This window comes from Panicum virgatum, chromosome 4N (genome assembly GCF_016808335.1).
Source record: "Panicum virgatum strain AP13 chromosome 4N, P.virgatum_v5, whole genome shotgun sequence".
Lineage (NCBI taxonomy): Eukaryota > Viridiplantae > Streptophyta > Magnoliopsida > Poales > Poaceae > Panicum > Panicum virgatum.
Genome location: NC_053148.1, coordinates 15,111,271 through 15,131,409, shown reverse-complemented (window position 1 = coordinate 15,131,409; position 20,139 = coordinate 15,111,271). Strand labels below are relative to the sequence as shown.

Below are 20,139 nucleotides of genomic sequence, written 5' to 3'. Positions count from 1 at the left end.
CCCTCGAGCGAGGCGGAGGTGAGTCACCTGCTCGAGGGCAGATCCGCTACCCTCGAGCGGGGCGGAGGTTGTCCGGCGGGCCCGAGAGGGACCCTCGAGCGAGGCGGAGGTTGTCCGGCGGGCCCGAGAGGGACCCTCGAGCGAGGCGGAGGTTGTCCGGCGGGCCCGAGAGGGACCCTCGAGCGAGGCGGAGATTGTTCCGCGGGTTCGAGGGGGATGTGAATGGGCCGCACGCTGGGCTTCTTTGAGTCATTTACTTTCTTCCGGATGGGAAGCAGGCCGTGGGCCTTTGTGGGCCCAGTTACTTTAACAGGTGTTTTGTGTTTTTGGAGCGATCTTAGTACCCCGATTAGGGTGTCCCTAATTGTGATACCCGACAATCGTTGGTCCTTCCCCGGAGATAAACGATGAAAGAAATCGGTGCTCATAGCTTAAGATAGATGATGAATTAGACAAATTTAAAATCTTAACCTATAACTTAAACTAAATTGCACAAAATTTAAACTAGAACAAACTATATATCAAAATGTCAACTATAAAATTTTTTATATTGACAATATACTACATGCACTGGCCGCCACTGCTACACTAGTATGGCGGCGCCGAGAACGAGGGGTGAGGGTCGGGGTGGAGTCCGGCAGCCGGTGGCTAGGTTTCCTCCCAAGCCGCCTTGAGAAGGGGATGCAACCCTGTTGCCATATTGATTTAACTATTGAAGTCCGGATGAACAGCACGATAAAACTGGCACATCATAATTTCCATTGTATCAGTACCATTTATATATACAATAATTTCTTATACTGTATAATCTCATGTCTGCTTAAGTCTCTTTGATATTCTAAATGAATTTCGGTGCCTAACTTGGAAAGTTGTAAGTTGCATCATGATGAGCACGGCAGCTTGCATTCCATGCGACGATCAATCCGGCAGCAACATCTGGAAGAGCATCTCGTTCCAGACGTCGATGGGGCCGGGCAGGCACCAGTGCACGCAGAGCGGAGCCAGAACCAACATAAAGGGGGGCCAGTTTGCCAATAAAAGCCATCCATAATTAGGTCATCAAGAAATTAGTATCACAGTTCAATAGATACAAGTGTGTATTTGTCTGTAAAGACCATCACACTACCAAATTAATATTATATTGTTTATATGCATGCCAAAATGGTTGGACGCATAGAATCAAACATACCAAAAAATGCATGTTTGGCTAATTGCTGTACGAAGAGCAGGCGAGCAGCAGAGAGGCCAGACTTGCTATACAGGAGATTATGCGTTATGGGGCCATGGACTTCAGAAAAATTTGAGAGACAAGGGGGGCCATGGCCCACTATGGCCCCGTGTAGCTCCGCCAGTGCTCGCAGTCGTTGTACAGCGTCACGTTCTCGCTCGCCCAGTGGCCGTACCGGCTCGGGTGCCCGTCCGGCCGGAGCAGCATCGCCGCCGTGGTGTCCATGAGCTGATGAGCACCAGCCTCGCCCTCGCGCCGGCGGCTTTCCGCCTCCGCCTTGGCCCTGGCGAACTCCTCCACCTGCGCTGCGTGGAAGTCGAGGTCCAGCCCCGCCATGCGCGCCTCGTCGGCAGCGTACGGCCGCGTCCGCCGGCAGTCGCCGCCCTTGTCCCACTCGCCGCCCTCGTAGTGCGACGTCGGCGACAGCGTCCGCACGACCGCCGGCACTCGCCGCCCTTGTCCCACTCGCCGCCCTCGTAGTGCGACGTCGGCGATAGCGTCCGCACGACCGCCGTCCGGCCGAACCCCCCGGCGACGAGCGCGCGGAGCGCCATGCGCTGCGGGTACCGCAGCGTGAGGTCCGGCACGCCGGGGAGGAGGCAGTAGTGGCAGCCGACGACGCGGCCGCCGGCCCCGCGGTGGAACACGGAGGGCCGGGTGTGTTAGGTTGATCTCCTTCCTAATAGGCCCAACGGCCTATTAGGCCCTTAATCCGCGCTCTGATCGGGGGCGTCCAACCCTTAATGGTTGGTGGGCCCCCGTTGCACTGCGCTATAAAGAAAGGTGGAGGCCGGCGGCACACGGTACGAGGTTCACCTGTGCGCCGCCAAAACCACCGAAAACCCTAGCCGATCTGAGGGTGCGCAAGAGCAACGGGAAGCCTCCGCCTCCGCTTCACTGGCGCTTCCTCCGCTGCAGCCGACTCCCTCCCGCCGTCGCCGCCACCGTCCTCGACACCATCGGCCCGGCGTCGACCTCTCTGCTTCACTCGTCGCCGCCCTTGAGCGGATCTCCATCAACGAACCCGAGATGGTCGCCGGCTCGAGCTCCACTGGTGGTACAGAAGGTCTCTCTCCCTCTCAGTGTACTCTTGTGTTCTCTACGTTCTAGATCTAGGAACATCTTGTGCTTGAACAAAGAAAAGAGAAAGAGATCCATCTTGATCGTGCACTGTGTTGATTCTAATATTTACATTGGTATCAGTCGCCTACACTCGTGTAGATCGAGATTGGTAAAGTTGGATTCGTCTGTGATTCGAAAGAAATCAAAGGAAAAGAAAGAATACGATGCAAATCGAAAAGAATAGAAAGAATCGATGGCAAATCGAGTTCAACAGTGAAACCCTAACCCTAACTCTAGGGGAAAAGGGACGCCGGACTTACTGGGTCTATGCGTCACCCATGGCCGCCCTCGTGCGGGACAGACCCGCGCAGCCCGTTTCGTCGGGGCGCGGCACAGGATGCTCCGCCGCTCGCCGCCGGGACGCCGGGGCGCACGCGCGCGGGCTCGAAAGCGAGGCGCCATCCATGGCGAGCTCGACGGCGGCGCGCTCACCCACCGGCGAGCGCGCACGCCGGCGAGCAAGCCGCGGTGGCGCCGCCCTGCCCACTCCGCCGGGTCACCATGGCCAGCGGCCGTCGCCTCCGTTTCATGGAGAGAGAAGACAAAGAGGGAGAATGAGCCTAGGGTTTGCGGGCGATGCGGCGTCGCCGAGTTTTGTTCCCGCGAAAAGAGCGCTCGGCCGTCCGATCTTGATCGTCGGCGACGGACGGCTGGGAACGGCGGCCGGCGAACGGGCCAGTTTTGGCCCAAGAGGGGCGCGGCGCCGGGCCGGTTTGGCGGCCTGGCCATTGGCTGTTGGGCTGAAGGCCCGAGCGTCACGCGCGCCGAGCGGGCTGGGCCGATTTCGTGACTGGGCTGCTTCAACAGTGAAAGCTTTAAAATTGTTTTTTCTATTTTCCAGAAGCATTTTAATGGCAGTTTTTGAATAGTTTGATTATAGTTTGATCTCTATTCAATTTTGCACCAACGTGTTTATTGTTTAGAGATAAAAGTTTATATTTTTGCTTCTGGAAATAGAAACTCCTACATGTTTCCGCTGCTAAGTTTATATAGTTGCTTTTATACTTTAATTCGAACCAACGAGACAATTAAAGTTTAAGAGCTTGGTTAAAAGCTTATTTTAAGGATTATGGTATTGTTAATTTTCTGACCAACGTTGTTAATTACAATATTGTAATTTTCAGCGGGGATGAACTTGATGGGATTCATCAGTCACATCCCGACTCTAAAAGGAGACAACTATGGCGAATGGATCAAGAAGGTTGATCTTGCTTTCGTCTGTGGAGAGGTGGATGAGATGATCACCACTCCAAAGCCCACTGAGCCACCGGCTCCAGTGAGAGGGGAATCTGACACTGATGCTGAGTGGCAGGAAAAGCAAAGGGACTATGCTCCCATAAAGATGGCTTATGATCTCCAAAAGATAAAGTGGAATAATGCCAACAAGAAATGTGTGGCAGTGATAAAGAACACAATTGATCCTAACATTTTGGGTTCAATTGGAGAGTGTGATTCAGCTGCAGAGTACCTTGAAAAGGTAAAGAACCAGTTTACTGGTTCTTCAAAGACATATGCCACACAGATCATAGAGCAGTTGGTCACAAAGAGGTACTATGGCAATGCCGGTACTATAAGAGATCATATCATGGGGATGTGCGCCTTGAACTCCAAGCTCAAACCAATGAACTTGGATCTCAAGGAAGAGTTTATGGTGCACCTGGTGTTCGCCTCTCTGCCAAAAGAGTTTGCAACATTCGTTGTAAACTATAACTCACAGCCAGAGAAGTGGAACATGGAAAAGGCTATTGCCATGTGTGCACAAGAGGAAGATAGACTCAATAAACAGAATGGTGGGTCTGTCAATTTTGTGCATAATAACAAGAAAAGGCCCTTCCATGCTGCTTCTTCCTCTAAAGCTAAAGACAAAGCCCCTATGCCACAGAAGTATCAGCAACAGCGTCAGCAACAGCGCACTCCAGCACAAGATGAGTGCTTCCACTGCTTTGACAAGGGGCATTGTAAAGCAGATTGTCCCGCTTATTTAAAGATGATAATGGCAAAGAATGGTGAGAATGTAATTTCATTTGTTAATGAATCCCTGTATTTAAAGTTTTCTAAATCTACTTGGTGGATTGATTCTGGTGCAACTGTGCATGTTGCAAATTCTTTACAGGGATTCCGTTCGACAAGGACTACGCAAAGAAGCAAAAGACACATTAAAGTCGCGAACGGAGTACAAGCAGATGTTGAAGCTGTTGGCGATGTCTCCATCGAGCTAGTTAATGGTTTCATGCTTGTATTAAAAGATGTTTTATTTGTTCCTTCGCTTTAAAGAAACTTGATAAGTGTATCACGCTTAGACACAGATGGTTTTGGTTGTCATTTTGCGAATGGCAAATGTGAACTATGGTTTGATAATAATTGTATTGGTGATGCTGTCCTTTACAATGATCTTTATTTATTATCTATGCGTGATAAAGTGCATTCTGTATGTAATGTGAATGTGAATGAATCCTTGTCAAAGAAAGAAACAAAGAAAAGAAAGAGAACTCAAGATACTTCATCGAAATTATGGCACTGTCGTTTAGGCCATATTTCGAGGGGGAGAATTGAAAGATTAGTGAACAGTGAAATTCTTCCATAGTTAGAGTTCTCTGATCTTGAACAATGCGTCGAATGCATTAAAGGAAAATTTGTAAAGCAAATTAAAAAGGGTGCCAAACGAAGTGCAGGAACGTTAGAAATAATTCACACTGATATATGTGGACCGTTTCCTGTTAAAAGTGTGGATGGCTATGATTCGTTCATAACATTCACAGACGATTACTCCCGCTATGGTTACATTTATCCAATTAAAGAAAGATCTGAAGCATTGGATAAATTTAAAATATTCAAAGATGAGGTTGAAAATCAGCTTGACAAAAGAATTAAAATAGTAAGATCAGACCGTGGAGGGGAGTACTACGGTCGACATACCCCTTATGGACAAGTTCCTGGACCCTTTGCGAGGTTTTTATAGGAAAATGGTATAGTTGCCCAATACTCTACACCGGGGGAGCCTCAGCAAAATGGAGTAGCTGAAAGGCGCAACCGTACACTAATGGATATGGTGCGCAGTATGATGAGTTATTCCTCATTGCCATTGAGTCTGTGGATGGAGGCATTGAAAACCGCCATCCATATTCTCAACAGAGTGCCAAGCAAATCGGTGCCCAAAACGCCGTATGAGCTATGGACAGGAAGAGAACCCTCACTGACTCACCTACGGGTCTGGGGGAGCCCAGCTGAGGCTAAAGTGTTTAATCCAAATATTGGAAAACTGGATCCCAAAGCTGTTAGCTGCCATTTCATAGGCTATCCTGAAAAGTCGAAAGGTTTTCGTTTCTACTGCCCAGACAGACATACAAAGTTTGTAGAAACGAGACATGCTGTCTTTCTAGAAAGTGAAATGATCAGGGGGAGCATGGTACCTAGAGAAATTGACCTTGAGGAGAAGCGGGTGTATGTGCCTACTCCTATGATTCAAGAGCCATTTTTCTCACTACCTGTTGATGCTGCACCAAAAGTTCCTGAAATAGTGACGTCAGTACCTTCTTTGGTTGTTGCTGCGCCAACTATTCCAGTTATTATGGTGTCAACACCTGTCGCAACTCCACCCATACCAACTATGAGCGAAGGTTTGGAACCTGTCATCCAGGAACCGCATGAACTCGCGGTTGGACATGAGGAGGAGGTGCTACAGCCCCCTATGGAAAATATGCCACAAGTTGAGGCACAAAATGTGCCACAAGCAGTGGCCCTTAGAAGGTCACAAAGAGAAAGAAGGTTGGCTATTTCTAGCGACTATGAGGTTTATAATACAGAAGAGGTTCATATGGAGGGTGATCCCACTTCATATGAAGAAGCCATGAGAAGTATTCACTCATCTAAATGGCTGGAAGCTATGAAGGATGAGATGAAATCAATGAGTTCCAATGGTGTTTGGGACTTAGAGGAAATTCCTAAAGGAGCCAAAACAGTAGGCTGTAAATGGGTTTACAAGATAAAACATGACTCCAAAGGGAATGTAGAAAGGTTCAAAGCACGACTCGTGGCAAAAGGCTTTACGCAAAGAGAAGGGATAGACTATAACGAAACCTTTTCTCCGGTTTCGTGTAAAGATTCCTTCAGAATTATAATGGCTTTGGTGGCACATTATGACTTAGAGTTACATCAGATGGATGTAAAGACGGCATTCCTTAACGGGGATTTGTATGAAAATGCTTACATGGCACAACCAAAAGGTTTTGTCATGAAAGGAAAAGAACATATGGGGTGTCGCTTAAAAAAATCCATTTATGGATTAAAGCAAGCCTCTAGGCAGTGGTATTTAAAGTTTGATGAAACCATAAGAAAATTTGGGTTTAAAGAAAATGAGGAGGACAATTGCATTTATGCAAAGTTCAGAAGTGGAAAATTTATTTTCCTGATCCTGTATGTGGATGACATTCTACTTGCTAGTAGTGATGTTGGTCTGCTACTGGAGACAAAGAAATTCTTGTCCTCAAACTTTGATATGAAAGATCTTGGTGAAGCTTCATTTGTTTTGGGAATTGAAATTCATCGAGATAGAACAAAGGGGGTATTGGGACTGTCACAAAAGGCATACTTAGAAAAAGTTCTAAAGAAATACAGTATGCATATGTGCAAGCCTTCACCTGCTCCAATAGTCAAGGGCGATAGATTTGGGAAATTTCAATGTCCCAGGAACCAGTATGAGATCGATCAAATGAAAGCGGTTCCATATGCTTCAGCTGTCGGAAGCCTACAGTATGCTCAAGTTTGTACACGTCCTGACTTAGCTTTTGTTACCGGGATACTTGGTAGATATCAAAGTAATCCAGGACAGGCACACTGAATTATGGTAAAGAAAGCATTACGTTATGTGCAAGGAACAAAAGGCCTCATGCTAACATACAGAAAATCCGATTCCCTAGAGATAGAAGGGTACTCAGATGCGGATTTTGCGGGGGACATCGATGACCGAAAGTCCACATCCGGTTATGTGTTCACACTCGCAGGGGGAGCTATATCGTGGAAAAGCTCCAAACAAAGCGTCACTGCGTCGTCGACGATGTACGCTGAATTTGTGGCATGTTATGAGGCCTCGGGGCAGGTTGAATGGTTAAAGAAATTCATACCCGGTTTAAGAGTGGTAGACAGCATTCAAAGACCACTCAGAATGTACTGCGACAATGAACCAGCAGTGTTTTATGCTCACAACAATAAGTCAAGTGGTGCTGCCAAACACATTGACATAAAGTTTTATATTGTGAAGGAGAAAATCCAGAATCACTCTATTACACTCGAGCATATAAGTACAAAGAAAATGCTTGCGGATCCGCTAACTAAAGGCTTACCACCCAATGTGTTCATGGAACACATAGCCGGCATGGGTTTAAGGGAAAGCCTGTGATTTCTGGAAAACAAAAGGGCCCAAAAGATAAAGAATTTGTTTCAAAAACAGTGATGTGTGTGGTAGCTGTTGAGTCTATCAGTCTTGGACCGTGATGATAAGGCATGCTCTATTCATTAATCTGTGATGGAACAACTAAAGGAAAAGTTTCAGGTTAAAGTATAAAGTTAAAGTACAAAGTGAGATCAAGGGGGAGAATGTTAGGTTGATCTCCTTCCTAATAGGCCCAATGGCCTATTAGGCCCTTAATCCGCGCCCTGATCGGGGGCGTCCAACCCTTAATGGTTGGTGGGCCCCCGTTGCACTGCGCTATAAAGAAAGGTGGAGGCCGGCGGCACACGGTACGAGGTTCACCTGTGCGCCGCCAAAACCACCGAAAACCCTAGCCGATCTGAGGGTGCGCAGGAGCAACGGGAAGCCTCCGCCTCCGCTTCACTGGCACTTCCTCCGCTGCAGCCGACTCCCTCCCGCCGTCGCCGCCACCGTCCTCGACACCGTCGGCCCGGCGTCGACCTCTCTGCTTCACTCGTCGCCGCCCTTGAGCGAATCTCCATCAACGAACCCAAGATGGCCGCCGGCTCGAGCTCCACTGGTGGTACAGAAGGTCTCTCTCCCTCTCAGTGTACTCTTGTGTTCTCTACGTTCTAGATCTAAGAACATCTTGTGCTTGAACAAAGAAAAGAGAAAGAGATCCATCTTGATCGTGCACTGTGTTGATTCTAATATTTACAGGGTGAACCAGTTCGCCGCCGAGAGGATGACGTAGTCGGAGCCCGCGATGCCGGGCAGCCAGGCGTCGTCCGGCTCATCCAGGTAGAGGTGCCACAACTCGCCGGACTTGTTCGCCTTTACGAGGAACGGCGACCAGAAAATGGAGACGGTGAAGTTGTAGGACTCGTAGCGCAGCGTCCTGAATTCGGGATGGGTCGTCTTGGATATGTCCTTGGGGTACGCAACCTGCAAACGTATATACTCCATCCGTTTCAAATTATAAATCATTTCAAAAAAATTAGAGAGTAAAACCATCTCAAAGTTTGACCAAAACTATAAAGAGAAACATAAATATTTATGACATCAAATAGATATACTATGAAAATATAGCTAACAAAGAATCTAATGATACTTAATTGATATCATAAATGTTATTACCTTGTTATATAAATTTTGTCAAACTTGAAAAATTTTGACTCTCCAAGATTCTTGGAATGACTTATAATTTGAAACGGATGGAGTAGTAATAAAAACGACAGGAAACTTGGTACTTCGATCATGAGATTTCAGATTAAATTAGACCAGTTTCATTGGAAGTGTCATCGACACAACTGTCATAACACTCCTCTCACAATCTATGACACTCCTCATCCTCTTTTTTCATCAAATTTTTGCCATGTTAGCAAATTTAATGCTCATGAAACTAATATGACACTCCCACTAAAACTGGCCTTACTAGCAAATTCGTCGAAAACTAACATTCATGTAATTTTCTTGCAATATAATTCAATGCTACAGATGGTAATTATATGCCTAATTATATACTCGTAGTACGATCTCCATTAACTCTGTTGGTTTAATTTCTTGACTGGTTAATTAGGAGCAGTGTTCAAAATTTCGGCGAAATTTCGTGAATTTCGGCCTTTTCGGCCTATGACGAAATTGGCCCATTCGTTTTTATATATTTCGGCCCGTTTGAATTCGATCCGGTTCCTATCGGTACAGCAGCCCAAGCCCATTCTATTGGGCGCTTTTTTCTTTTTTATATTTAAAAAAAATCAAAATTTCAAAAATATATGTCCGTTTTGAAATATTTCAAAACTACCTCCAGTCGCCCCCCATAGGGCGACAGGCTCTAAGTGTAATTTTTTTGTTCAAATTTGCAATGAGGTCCCTGGTCAAAAAAAATGCAAGGGGGCCTGTCGCCCCCCCCCCCCCCAACGGGCGACGGGGGGCCTGTTGCCCCCCTCGGGCGACCACTGGGCCCCGCCCACAGGCGCGGCAGGGGGCCTGTCGCCCCCCCTCCCGCGGGCGAAGGGCGATCGGGGTACCCTTTCCTATATAAGCATTCTACCCCCCATTCCCTCCTCATTTGAGCCCAAAAATTCCACAAAATCCAGAAAAAAAGAGAGGAGTGAGGAGAAGGGAAGCGGCGAAGCCCTGCCGGATTCAGCACTTATGATCTGTAGGTTAGTACATTTAGTTTATATATTTTTTCATTCGTATTGTAGAGTAATTTAATTTAATTAGTGATATAGTAGAACCATTTAAGTAGGAGTGTAATGATACTTTAGTTTTTAGTTACGTAGTAGTAAATTAGTTTAGAAAATTAGTACTACACATTTATTATTACAATTGCAGTACTATTAGAGACGTGTTTATAAATTAATTATGATTTAGAATAGAATTTGGCATATGCAGTATAGAATTTGAGTGTCATCACGTAGTTATGAATACTTATACGTTGTAGTTGAATTTCATACTTAGTTTTTACGGATTATTGAATAAGGTAGTGAAGTAAAGAGTATAACTCGATAAGTATTCTGTGATATACAGATATGTCGAGCAAGATGCAGTTTAAAGTATTTTATGATGACTACAATATTTTGTATGGGCCAAATGGAGTAGATCTTTCTGCCTTTAAGTGCACATCTAGCGCCATAGATAAACCTCTAGAAAGGAGTTTTGGTTCCATATGTAAGTGGCTGCAGCGTGGGTTCCGTGTTGATCCGTTGACACATGTGATCACCGTCCAGTCTCTTGTTAATTGGGAGGTAGAAAGTGATTTATGGGAATTGATGATGATACACAGAACTGATGACTAGCAGAAGTATATGCAAGCAGCTCTAGAGCGTGGGTGGACTCTGGCCATTCTTGTTCAAATCCGGGAAAAGACACAAAATGAAATCCAACATGGTGCAGATCAAGCAACTTCGAGTATTCGAAGAGAGACCAATTATGTTGAGCAAGATGAGTCCGAAGAGATAGAGAACCAAAACATGGGACCACAGGGCCTTGCTGATGAGGGAGAGATGATACATAGCATTGTGGACGAGATGGAGGCAGAAGACCAAACCGCAATTGAGATGGAAGAATATGAGGGCTCATCTGATGACGAGCAGTACTCATTGCCAAAAGAGTGGAAGGAACATGATTTTGGTAGTCATGTCGCAGAAGACGTACGAAATCAGGAGTGGGAGTACAGAGGGAATGAGGTAGTGCAAGGTGCAACATATCCAAACATTGAAGCCGTAAAAGATGCTGTGAGACTATGGGCAATATCATTGAAACGAGAATTTAGAGTCGTAAAGTCTGGCAGTAAAGCATATGAGGTGAAGTGTGTGAATGATGGATGTCCATGGCGAGTACATGCATTCAAGGGAAAATGGAAGTCGAACTGGAAATGTTCCATTGTGACAGAGCACACTTGTTTGCTGTCAGAAGTTCTTCCCTCGTATCGCAATATATCATGTGACTTTGTTGCAAAGCAAATATATGGGTTGATTATGGACAACCTAAATTATGAGCCAAAAATGATTGTTCGACACATTGAGCAGACTTACCAGTACACCATTAGTTATTTGAAGGCATGGCGGGCTAAATAAAGGGTGTTCGAGATGCGGTTCGGCACATACGAGGCATCATATGATAACCTACCTCGTATGTTATCCCAGGTTGCTGCTAGAAATCCTGGAAGCTTTTATGACACATACCTCGTACCAGCCGTGACTAGGGGGAAAAGAATTATGCAACGAGCCTTCTTTTGCATAGGTGCTTGTGTTAGAGCATTTCAGTGTTGTCTTCCGGTGATCTGCATTGATGGCACATTTCTGACTGGAAGGTATAAAGGTCAGATACTCACCGCAATCGGGGTAGATTGCAACAACCAAATAGTTCCGCTCGCATTTGCATTTGTTGAGAATGAGAACTTAGACAGTTGGTATTGGTTCCTTGAACGAGTGAAGGTTCATGTTGTTGCTGCACGTCCAGATGTGTGCCTTATTAGTGATAGGCATGCAGGTCTGCTGCAATCAATACTGAAATTGCAATGTGGAACTGCGACAAAGCCTCTATTGTGGCCCGATGTCCAAAACAGGTGGTGCATTAGGCATATGGGTGCAAACTTCTATGACCACTTCAAGAACAAGGATCTTAAGAACATGTTTAAAAGATTGTGCACCCAAAATCAACAGAGAATTCAATGCATTATGGCAGATGCTTGATCAGTTGACTGCCGAGCTAGTGAAGGTAAGGGCATCAGGAACAGGCACGAGTCAGACTGCAGAGGCTAGGGATTCAATGGAGAAGCCATTTTCACACTGGATTCGAGGTGCACCTAAGGAGAAATGGTCATTTCTTTATGATACCAACGGAATACGGTATGGTATTCAGACAACGAACCATGCGGAGTGTTTCAATATGGTTATGCGTTCTTGTCGTGCCTTTCCTCTTGTGGGAATTATTGAGTTCATCATGTATGGGTGCATGAAGTATTTCAGAGAGCGTTACATGGCTGCAAGCATAAACATCAGCAACTCACAAAATCAATTTTGCACAAGAGTGACACAATATATGCAAGAGAATATTGAAAAGGCCAAACTGCACCGCGTCATATCGACAGGTACAATGGAGCATAGATTTGAGGTTCTATGCAAGGATAGAACTGGTCGTGGTATACGTACAGATATGGTGGTACAGGAAATAGATGGCGGTTGGCGTTTCTTTAAATGTCCACACGCATGGGTAATACTCGGTTGTTTCATTTCTTTATCTTCAATGAGACACCTTACATGAAATTTGCTTTGCAGTCTTCCGATGCTCCAGAAAACTGTGGTTTTACTAGGTGGGTCGATCCTGCACCAATTGATTCAGTTCAGGAGTTCATTGAGTACCTCCAGATAAAGATCTTTGATCTGGAATGCAAAGTGAGCCATTATGAGGAAGTGAGCGAGGGAAACAAAGTCGACGAAGATGATGATACCAGCAATGCTGCCGGTTCACAGGATGAACCATGCACTATTCCTTACTGCAACTGCCCTTGTCACAAGAAGAAGGGCCCTGCGCCTCCGGCACCACCGCCTGCACCACCAGCAATGGGTGGATACTGTGGAGAAGGCTCAACGCAGTTTGCTACGTGGGGGTACGGCTACTAGGACTACCCTAGTGCTAGTGACATGCTGCATCGTTGTATTTGCTGTGTTTTTTTTTAAATTACCTAAGGCATGTTAGGTTAGTCCAGAATCTGTTTACCGTAGTTTGCAACGGGTTCTGCCATGCCACTGCATGTGTGATGTGTGTTTCATTATCGTTGTATTATGATGTAAACTTGATGGTTCACATTATGTAATGCATTTCTTAGTTCTTATTTCTTATCGTTATATTAATTAAATGTGTGGTTTTTAGTATTCTATTGACATGAAAAGCTCCGAAAATATTAAGGACAAGTTCAAAGATTTCATAGATTCCCGGCTACAACTACAAATTAATGGTAAAAGTTACAACACACAGAGTCAAGCTCTCAATTGAAAACATAAACAACTAATTACAGTGGCATGTGCACGCGACAAGGTAATTTCTTGTTGCATCTAAACCTACCATGCCTTATGGAATGTAAAATGCCGGGATTACATGGTACTACTCTACTGAGTGCACCGAGGATATTTGCCCTTCCTAATTGCTTCGGGGCCGGCTTCCTTCACACGGCGTGCCCTCTCTCACTTTCTCTCCCTGTCAGCTTCACGTTCGGCCGCCGCCTTACGATCCACCTCCTCCATCCTCTTGCGGATCTTTTCTTGCTCTTTCTTGCGCTCCTCCTCTTGCTGTTCCTCGTGCTTCATTCGGCGCCAACATTCTGCAGCCCACCTTACTTGTTGTTCCACAAAGTCCTTTGCCTGCTACGACTGCACAGTGTTGAACCACTGCATAAAATCACAAAGAGGCAGAGGAGACTTTGTCCAACTAAAGTTAGAATCATAACTCAATGTTAGGTCACAAAGAAAAATAGTGTATGTTGTCCTGCTACCTTGGCCCGGTCTTTGCCGTATCGCTTAGGTGGATCATATTCATAGTTCTCACACATAAAGAACCTCATGCCGTAGTCATCTCCTAAAACCTCAGATTGCATGAACTTGCATAACGAACCGCAGAAGCACATTGGCACATCAATTCCTTCAGGTACGGTGGCTTCACACTTGCTCCACGGAATGTAGCTTGATCCTGGCGAAGACATTGGCGCTATAGTGTGGTGCGCCAAATGACGAACAATGATTTAAATAATGCACATATCGTATACCAAATCGATGCGTGAAAATATAGGTACTGTCATAATTCTATTGTCTTATGCTGCAATATCAAGGTACTGCCATAATTCTATTCTAAAGCATAATTAATTTAAAAACAAGTCTGTAATAGTACTTAAATTGTAATACTAAACGAGTGTTCTAAAGTACCAAATCTAATTCAGCTAATCCGCTAATTAAATAAAATTGTTATACAATATCAACAGATTCATACGGAAGTTACCGGTAGATCACAAGTGCGGAATTCGACAGAGCTTCGCCGCTTTTCTTCTCCTCACCCCTCTCTTTTTTTCTGAATTTTTAGACTCAAATGACAAGGGAATGGCGGCCAGGGCTTATATAGAGGGGGAGGACCTTGTCGCCCCTGTGGTGGGCGACAGGCCCCTGTCGCCCGTTGGGGGGGGCGACAGGCCCCCTTGCATTTTTTTGGCCAGGGACCTCGTTGCAAATTTGAAGAAAAAAAAAACACTTAGGGCCTGTCGCCCTATGGGGGGCGACCGGGGGTAGTTTTGAAATACTTCAAAACGGACATATATTTTTGAAATTTTGTTTTTTTTAAATATAAAAAAGAAAAAAGCGCTTCTATTGGTAACCCTAGTTCCCCTATATCTCGATACAGCAACGTATTTTGGCTTTTCACGACGGCTAGCTTTTGTCTCATGGCTCCTTTTGGCTTAATTCCATGGCTTTATCTTGTCAATAATCATCTTGGTTCTTGGCTGTTAGTTAGCTTGCTAGGCTGCTAGTAGATCGACGATATGTTATCTGCGTGGTGGTGCTAGTAAATCGGTTTTTAATTCTGCACAAACGAAATTTCGCCGAAATTTTCAAAAAATTTCGGTGATTTCGGCCAAAATTTGGTCAGATTTAAACGTGCCTGTTTGACCGGCAGAAACGAAATTTCGTCCAAATTTCGTGAATTTCGGTCATTTCGGACCTAGGCGAAAAGTTTTGCAAAATGAAATCGAAAACCCTGATTAGGAGTGTGTAGTTATTAATCCCTCCTTCCTTGATTCTTAGGCGTAACCAGAAGGTTCACGGAGACCAAGGCGTAACCCTGCATGGCTTGCTCATTCGCTCATAGCTCCTACCAAGGACGATTATTACTGGAGTCTGAGAAGTCCCGATGGTGCGCGCCTTATATTGGAAGAAAAGTGCAAAATGCTCATGCACATTAGAATCGAGGAAGGAGGGAGTACCTTGGAGAGGAGACACAAGAGCAACTGCATGTGGTTCCTGGCGAGCGAGTCCCCGACACTACTACAAAACAGGCCTTTGTTCCTGGCCATTTGTCCCGGCAGCCTTTGGGCCCGGGACAATAGGTGGCTTTTGTCCCGGGTCCAACGGCTAGCCGGGCCAGCGGGGGGGACGGGGGCCTTTTGTCCCGGTTGGAGACACCAACCGGGACAAAATGGGAGCCTTTTGTCCCGGTTGGTGGTTCCAAGGCCCAAACCGGGGCATATATTATTTTATATATTTTTCACTTAATTACTAGACTCAATTATAATTTTCATTCAATAATGGATTACTCAACTAATTTTATTTATTTCATGAAATTACATTCACATTAACACACTATACTCTCTCACTAACACACACAATCTCACTAACACACACTATCTCTCAAACTCACACACTACTCATTAATATCATGACATTGCTTAATTTTATCTAAAATTCACTTTTTAAACGTTAATATCGTGATAGAATCCACTTTCTATCGAAAAGCAACAGTTTGAAAAAAATTTTCACCTAATATATTTTTGCATGGTCAAAATAACAAATATGATTTCAAAAAAGTTAGATATTTCATTGACCCAATCACTTGAATGAAAATTAATTATTTTTGTTGCGTGTATCAAGTTTATATAGAGATAAGAAATTTTGTTCCATAATTTTTGGAATCATAATTTTATTAACTGAATTAACAAATGAAAGCCAATTTTAAAAGAGAAGTAAAAAGAAACAAAAACAAACATAACATTAGGCGGGAACGAGGGAAAACGGGCCCCTTTTGTCCCGGGTGGTAGATCCACCCGGGACTAAAGGTGGGCTGCGGGCTGGGAATTTTCCCGGCCCGCCCAAAAACCCCTTTTGTCCCGGGTGAAGCCACCACCCGGGACAAAAGGACCTTTTGTCCCGGGTCGTGGATTCACCCGGGACAAAAAGGGGGGGCTTTTGTCCCGGGTGAAGCCACGACCCGGGACAAAAGGTCCTTTTGTCCCGGGTGGTGGCTTCACCCGGGACAAAAGGCCCCCCCCCCCATATATTTCCTTCCTCCTTCGCCCTTCTCCTAACACTTGGTTTCTCATCTGCGCCCGTCCTGCTCCCCCCACCGCGCGAGCCGAGCACCGCCGCCATCGACGTCGCCACCGCCCAGAGCCCCGACCTCACGCCGCCGCCCAGAGCCACCGCCGCTGCCGTCCTGCTCCCCCCACCGCGCGAGCCGAGCACCGCCGCCATCGACGTCGCCGCCGCCCAGAGCCCCGACCTCACGCCGCCGCCCAGAGCCACCGCCGCCGCCGTAACGCCCTCGCCACCATCCCCTGCTCGCCGTCGACCCGCCGCTACAGGCCATCCCAGCCCACGCCGCGTACCCAAAGGTAGAGCTCGATCTCGTCCCCTCCAACACAGAGCACTAACAGAATCACCATGCTTGTCTGCTGCTCTCAAATGTAGGTGCATTGATGCTTGGTCATCAAATAGGAAATGAGGCTTCACAAAACTATTATAGTGTTCACCCTGAATCTGACTTAAATCATCTGTCACAAATAGGAAATGGAAGGAAATAAGCTCACGGATCGACACAAATGCACCGTGTAAATCATCTGTCAAACTTACAGTACCACAACAATGAGTAACATAACTTTCTAATTATGATCTGCATGAGAGAAAAATTATTGATAAGTAATTGACATGAATCTATGAATTTACTATAATAACATTCAGGGTCCAACTTAATTGACGTAAATTGCTGACTTCGATTTACTAGAAAGAAAACTCTTGGCAAGTATGTAACATGGATCCATAAATTTTCTATAACATTTACTAATAAAAAAACTTTTAGTTTCGTGCTACTTAGACCTAAGTCCATAAAATCAACCACAACAAAAGAACCTGATGAAATCGGCACAATTCAAAGAAAGTAGCAAATTATATGGTTAATTTAGCATTGTACAGGATCAATGAAGGTCTAGAAAATTCATTCCGAGAGACCCCCCTTCAGACTACGAACGCACAATTATCAAAACTACTGAGAAAAAGAAGAGACAATCAAAGTCGTCGTCGTCCGACGTTCCACAGCTCGGAGCCCAAAAGAAACAATCAATAGAGCCTCTCGTAGTGGGACAGACGACGCAAGAACAAGACTTTGTTACATTTCTGAAAGAATCAAACCCGACGGCCGCTCAGATTGCAGGGGGAGAAGATATTCCAAAGGCCGATGTGGTCGTCAAATGGACGTTTGAGATCGGCAAAACTCTTGTACCCCCCGAAGTAGTGTCTGTGCTTCCAACGCAAATGTATAAGCTGCACCAGCACTACATGCGTGCGATGGCCGATTGCATCTTCATGCAGGGCGCAAAGATTAAAGATGACGATTTCTTACGGGGGGAGGCCATTATATGGATAAACTGGGAAGAAATTTACCAACTATTCCATCAGGAGGCCCTCGACATCTCTATGGTCGGCTTGTGTGTTCTGTAAGTATTTTACTCTCCTTACGTATTGTTTTGCATGATCTCAACATACTGATCTCTTGATTTATTCGGTATCATGTAGAATGGAGATACATACTTGCAGAAGAAAGGGATACTCTCACCTCGGCTTCATCGACCCAATTACTTGTAATTGGAGGCTTCTACAGTACAATCCCGATGACATATTCCAAAACTTGTTCAAGTACATAAGCGTTCATCACAACAAGCAAATGATATTGTTTCCTTACAACTTTGCGTGAGTGATTCCTTCCGTCTAACTCTTTCTATTCTATAATCGAATTGTTTAAACCTTAACTACCAAGAACTGCCTCCGTATAATCTTGCAGTGAACACTTTGTCCTAATTGTCATAATTCCCGAGAAGAGCCTACTCGTGGTTATGGACTCATTGAGGAGACCTCCAGAATAATACGAAAATCTTCTTAACATGATGAAAAAGTAATTCTACCACTACTCCGTCCATGACCGATAATTTGAATCACTTTGTTACTTGACTATAATTGTTCTAATCATGTAAAGGGTTTGGAAAGAATTCGCTAAAAATCATCCAGGCAAATTTGACAAGGAATTGAAGATCAAGACAGATTTTCCGGTACGCGCTTGAATGATTCGTTGCACGATTCATTAGTTTTATTATATATTCATGTAAATACCTGATAATTTCTTCTCTCTTAAAGTGTATGAGGCAGAAACCAGGCACTGTATTGTGCGCATACTATGTATGCGAGAACATCCATAGTCTGGTAGGTCCTCCAAAGGGCTGGACAGATTGGGAGGAGGAAGTAAGTAAAAAAATTGTTAATATTTGAACTCGTATTTTAATTAGTCGAAATTAATTATCCCCTTTTTTCATAGGTCGGGGAGATACGCGATAAACTCATACCGGAGGAAAAGATTATGGCGATTCAAGAACAATTCTCCGGATTTATTGTTGAGCAAGTCCTCGATCCAAAAGGCGAATTCTACTATGATGGAATATCTAATATTGACAATCACAATAAATATGACAATATACGCGTATATATGTAATTAAGAACGAATATAACTATGTAAATATATATGTGTGTCTATGTATTAAATTTCTATTTATGAGTATGTATGTATGTATTAAATTTCCAAAAGGCGAATTCTACTATGTAATTAAGAACGAATATACCTATGCAAATATGATGGAGTATGTATGTATTATATATATAAGCACTCCAATAATATATATGTGTGTGTATATATATATAATATTGGTCCTAGACATTTTCATATGTAAAGGAATTCACATGTATAGATATGTGTGTATATATATATAAGTGAATTAATTTATATATGAAAACTATCTAGGACAAATATTATATAAGTAACTATATATATGTATATATTAGTGGAGATCATACACACTGAATTCCAATACATAAGTTTAATTGAAATGCAAAAGTATAATTGAAATAGAAAAAGAATTGAGAAAAGAAAAACGTGAAAAAAAAGGACCTTTTGTCCCGGTTGGTGTTACCAACCGGGACAAAAGGGTGCGCCAGCCACGTGGGCGCCGGCTGCACCTTTTGTCCCGGTTGGTGTTACCAACCGGGACAAAAGGTCCTCTTTTGTCCCGGTTGCCACATTCGGGACAAAATGACACCCCTTTTGTCCCGAACAGGCGTTCCCGGTTGGGAAACCGGGACAACAGCGGTTTCCCAACCGAGACATATCAACGTTTTTGTAGTAGTGCGATGAAGGCCAGCGACCTGCCCCTGACGACGTCCAGGAACGCCGCCGCGTCGAACCGCGGCAGCTCGCAGGCGGCCGGCCGCCACCGCCAGCGTAGGAACCCGAGGTCCGGGCGGCCGTACTTGAGGCAGTTCTGGTGCTCCTGGATCAGCGGGCAGCTCCGGTTGGTGTAGTACGGCGTCCGCGCCGCGGCGTCGTCGTCGGGGACCCACTCGCCCCGGAAGATGTCGCATCCCGTGGGCACCCGGCCGGCAGTGGAGTTCCCGGCGGAGGCGGAGCTGGACGACGGGTAGGCGGCGCCGAGGAAGGAAGCGCGGCGATCGGCGAGGACGAAAAAGAAGACGACGGCGAGGAGCCGCAGCAGCGCCGGCAGGGACACCGCGGTGGCAGGGTTGACGCGCCCGAGTAGCCCCCGCATTATTGGATTGGATTAGCTAGCTAGCGGTTGCCACAATGTTCAGCAGGAGGAGCAGCAGCAGCAACGCGGCGAAGAGCGACATCGTTGACCATTTCAGTCCAAGGGGAGGAGGTGGAACATCGTAAGTGGCCGAGCACGCTGGCAGTTGTTGCATCAACAGCCAGAGCAATATTTTCCAATTTCCATGCTATAAAATTCAGGCTCCAGCTCAACAGAGCAGAGCTCCGAGATGGCGGCGATCCATACCGG

General features: G+C 45.4%; 1 protein-coding gene across 1 annotated transcript; it reads right to left on the bottom strand.

Annotated features, from left to right (window-relative positions):
• Positions 1-918: 918 nt before the first annotated feature.
• On the bottom strand, positions 919-20,103 carry LOC120669168 (protein trichome birefringence-like 21). The gene is made up of 6 exons (XM_039948963.1): positions 19,478-20,103; positions 15,235-15,292; positions 8,476-8,702; positions 1,770-1,882; positions 1,362-1,722; positions 919-994 (listed from the first exon to the last, which is right to left on the bottom strand). Exons 1-6 carry the CDS (start codon positions 19,888-19,890, stop codon positions 919-921), a joined length of 1,248 nt encoding a protein of 415 aa, XP_039804897.1. The 5' UTR covers positions 19,891-20,103.
• Between the last annotated feature and the right edge of the window lie 36 nt (positions 20,104-20,139).

Excerpts from the sequence above, each read along its gene's own strand:
- LOC120669168 (XM_039948963.1), bottom strand. The coding sequence starts at position 19,890 with ATGCGGGGGCTACTCGGGCGCGTCAACCCTGCCACCGCGGTGTCCCTG. Across the intron at positions 15,293-19,477 it reads AGGGGCAGGTCGCTGGCCTT|TGTCGGGGACTCGCTCGCCA; the intron begins CATCGCACTACT and ends GTTTTGTAGTAG. Across the intron at positions 1,723-1,769 it reads GCAGCGCATGGCGCTCCGCG|TCGCCGACGTCGCACTACGA; the intron begins CGCTCGTCGCCG and ends GTGCGGACGCTA.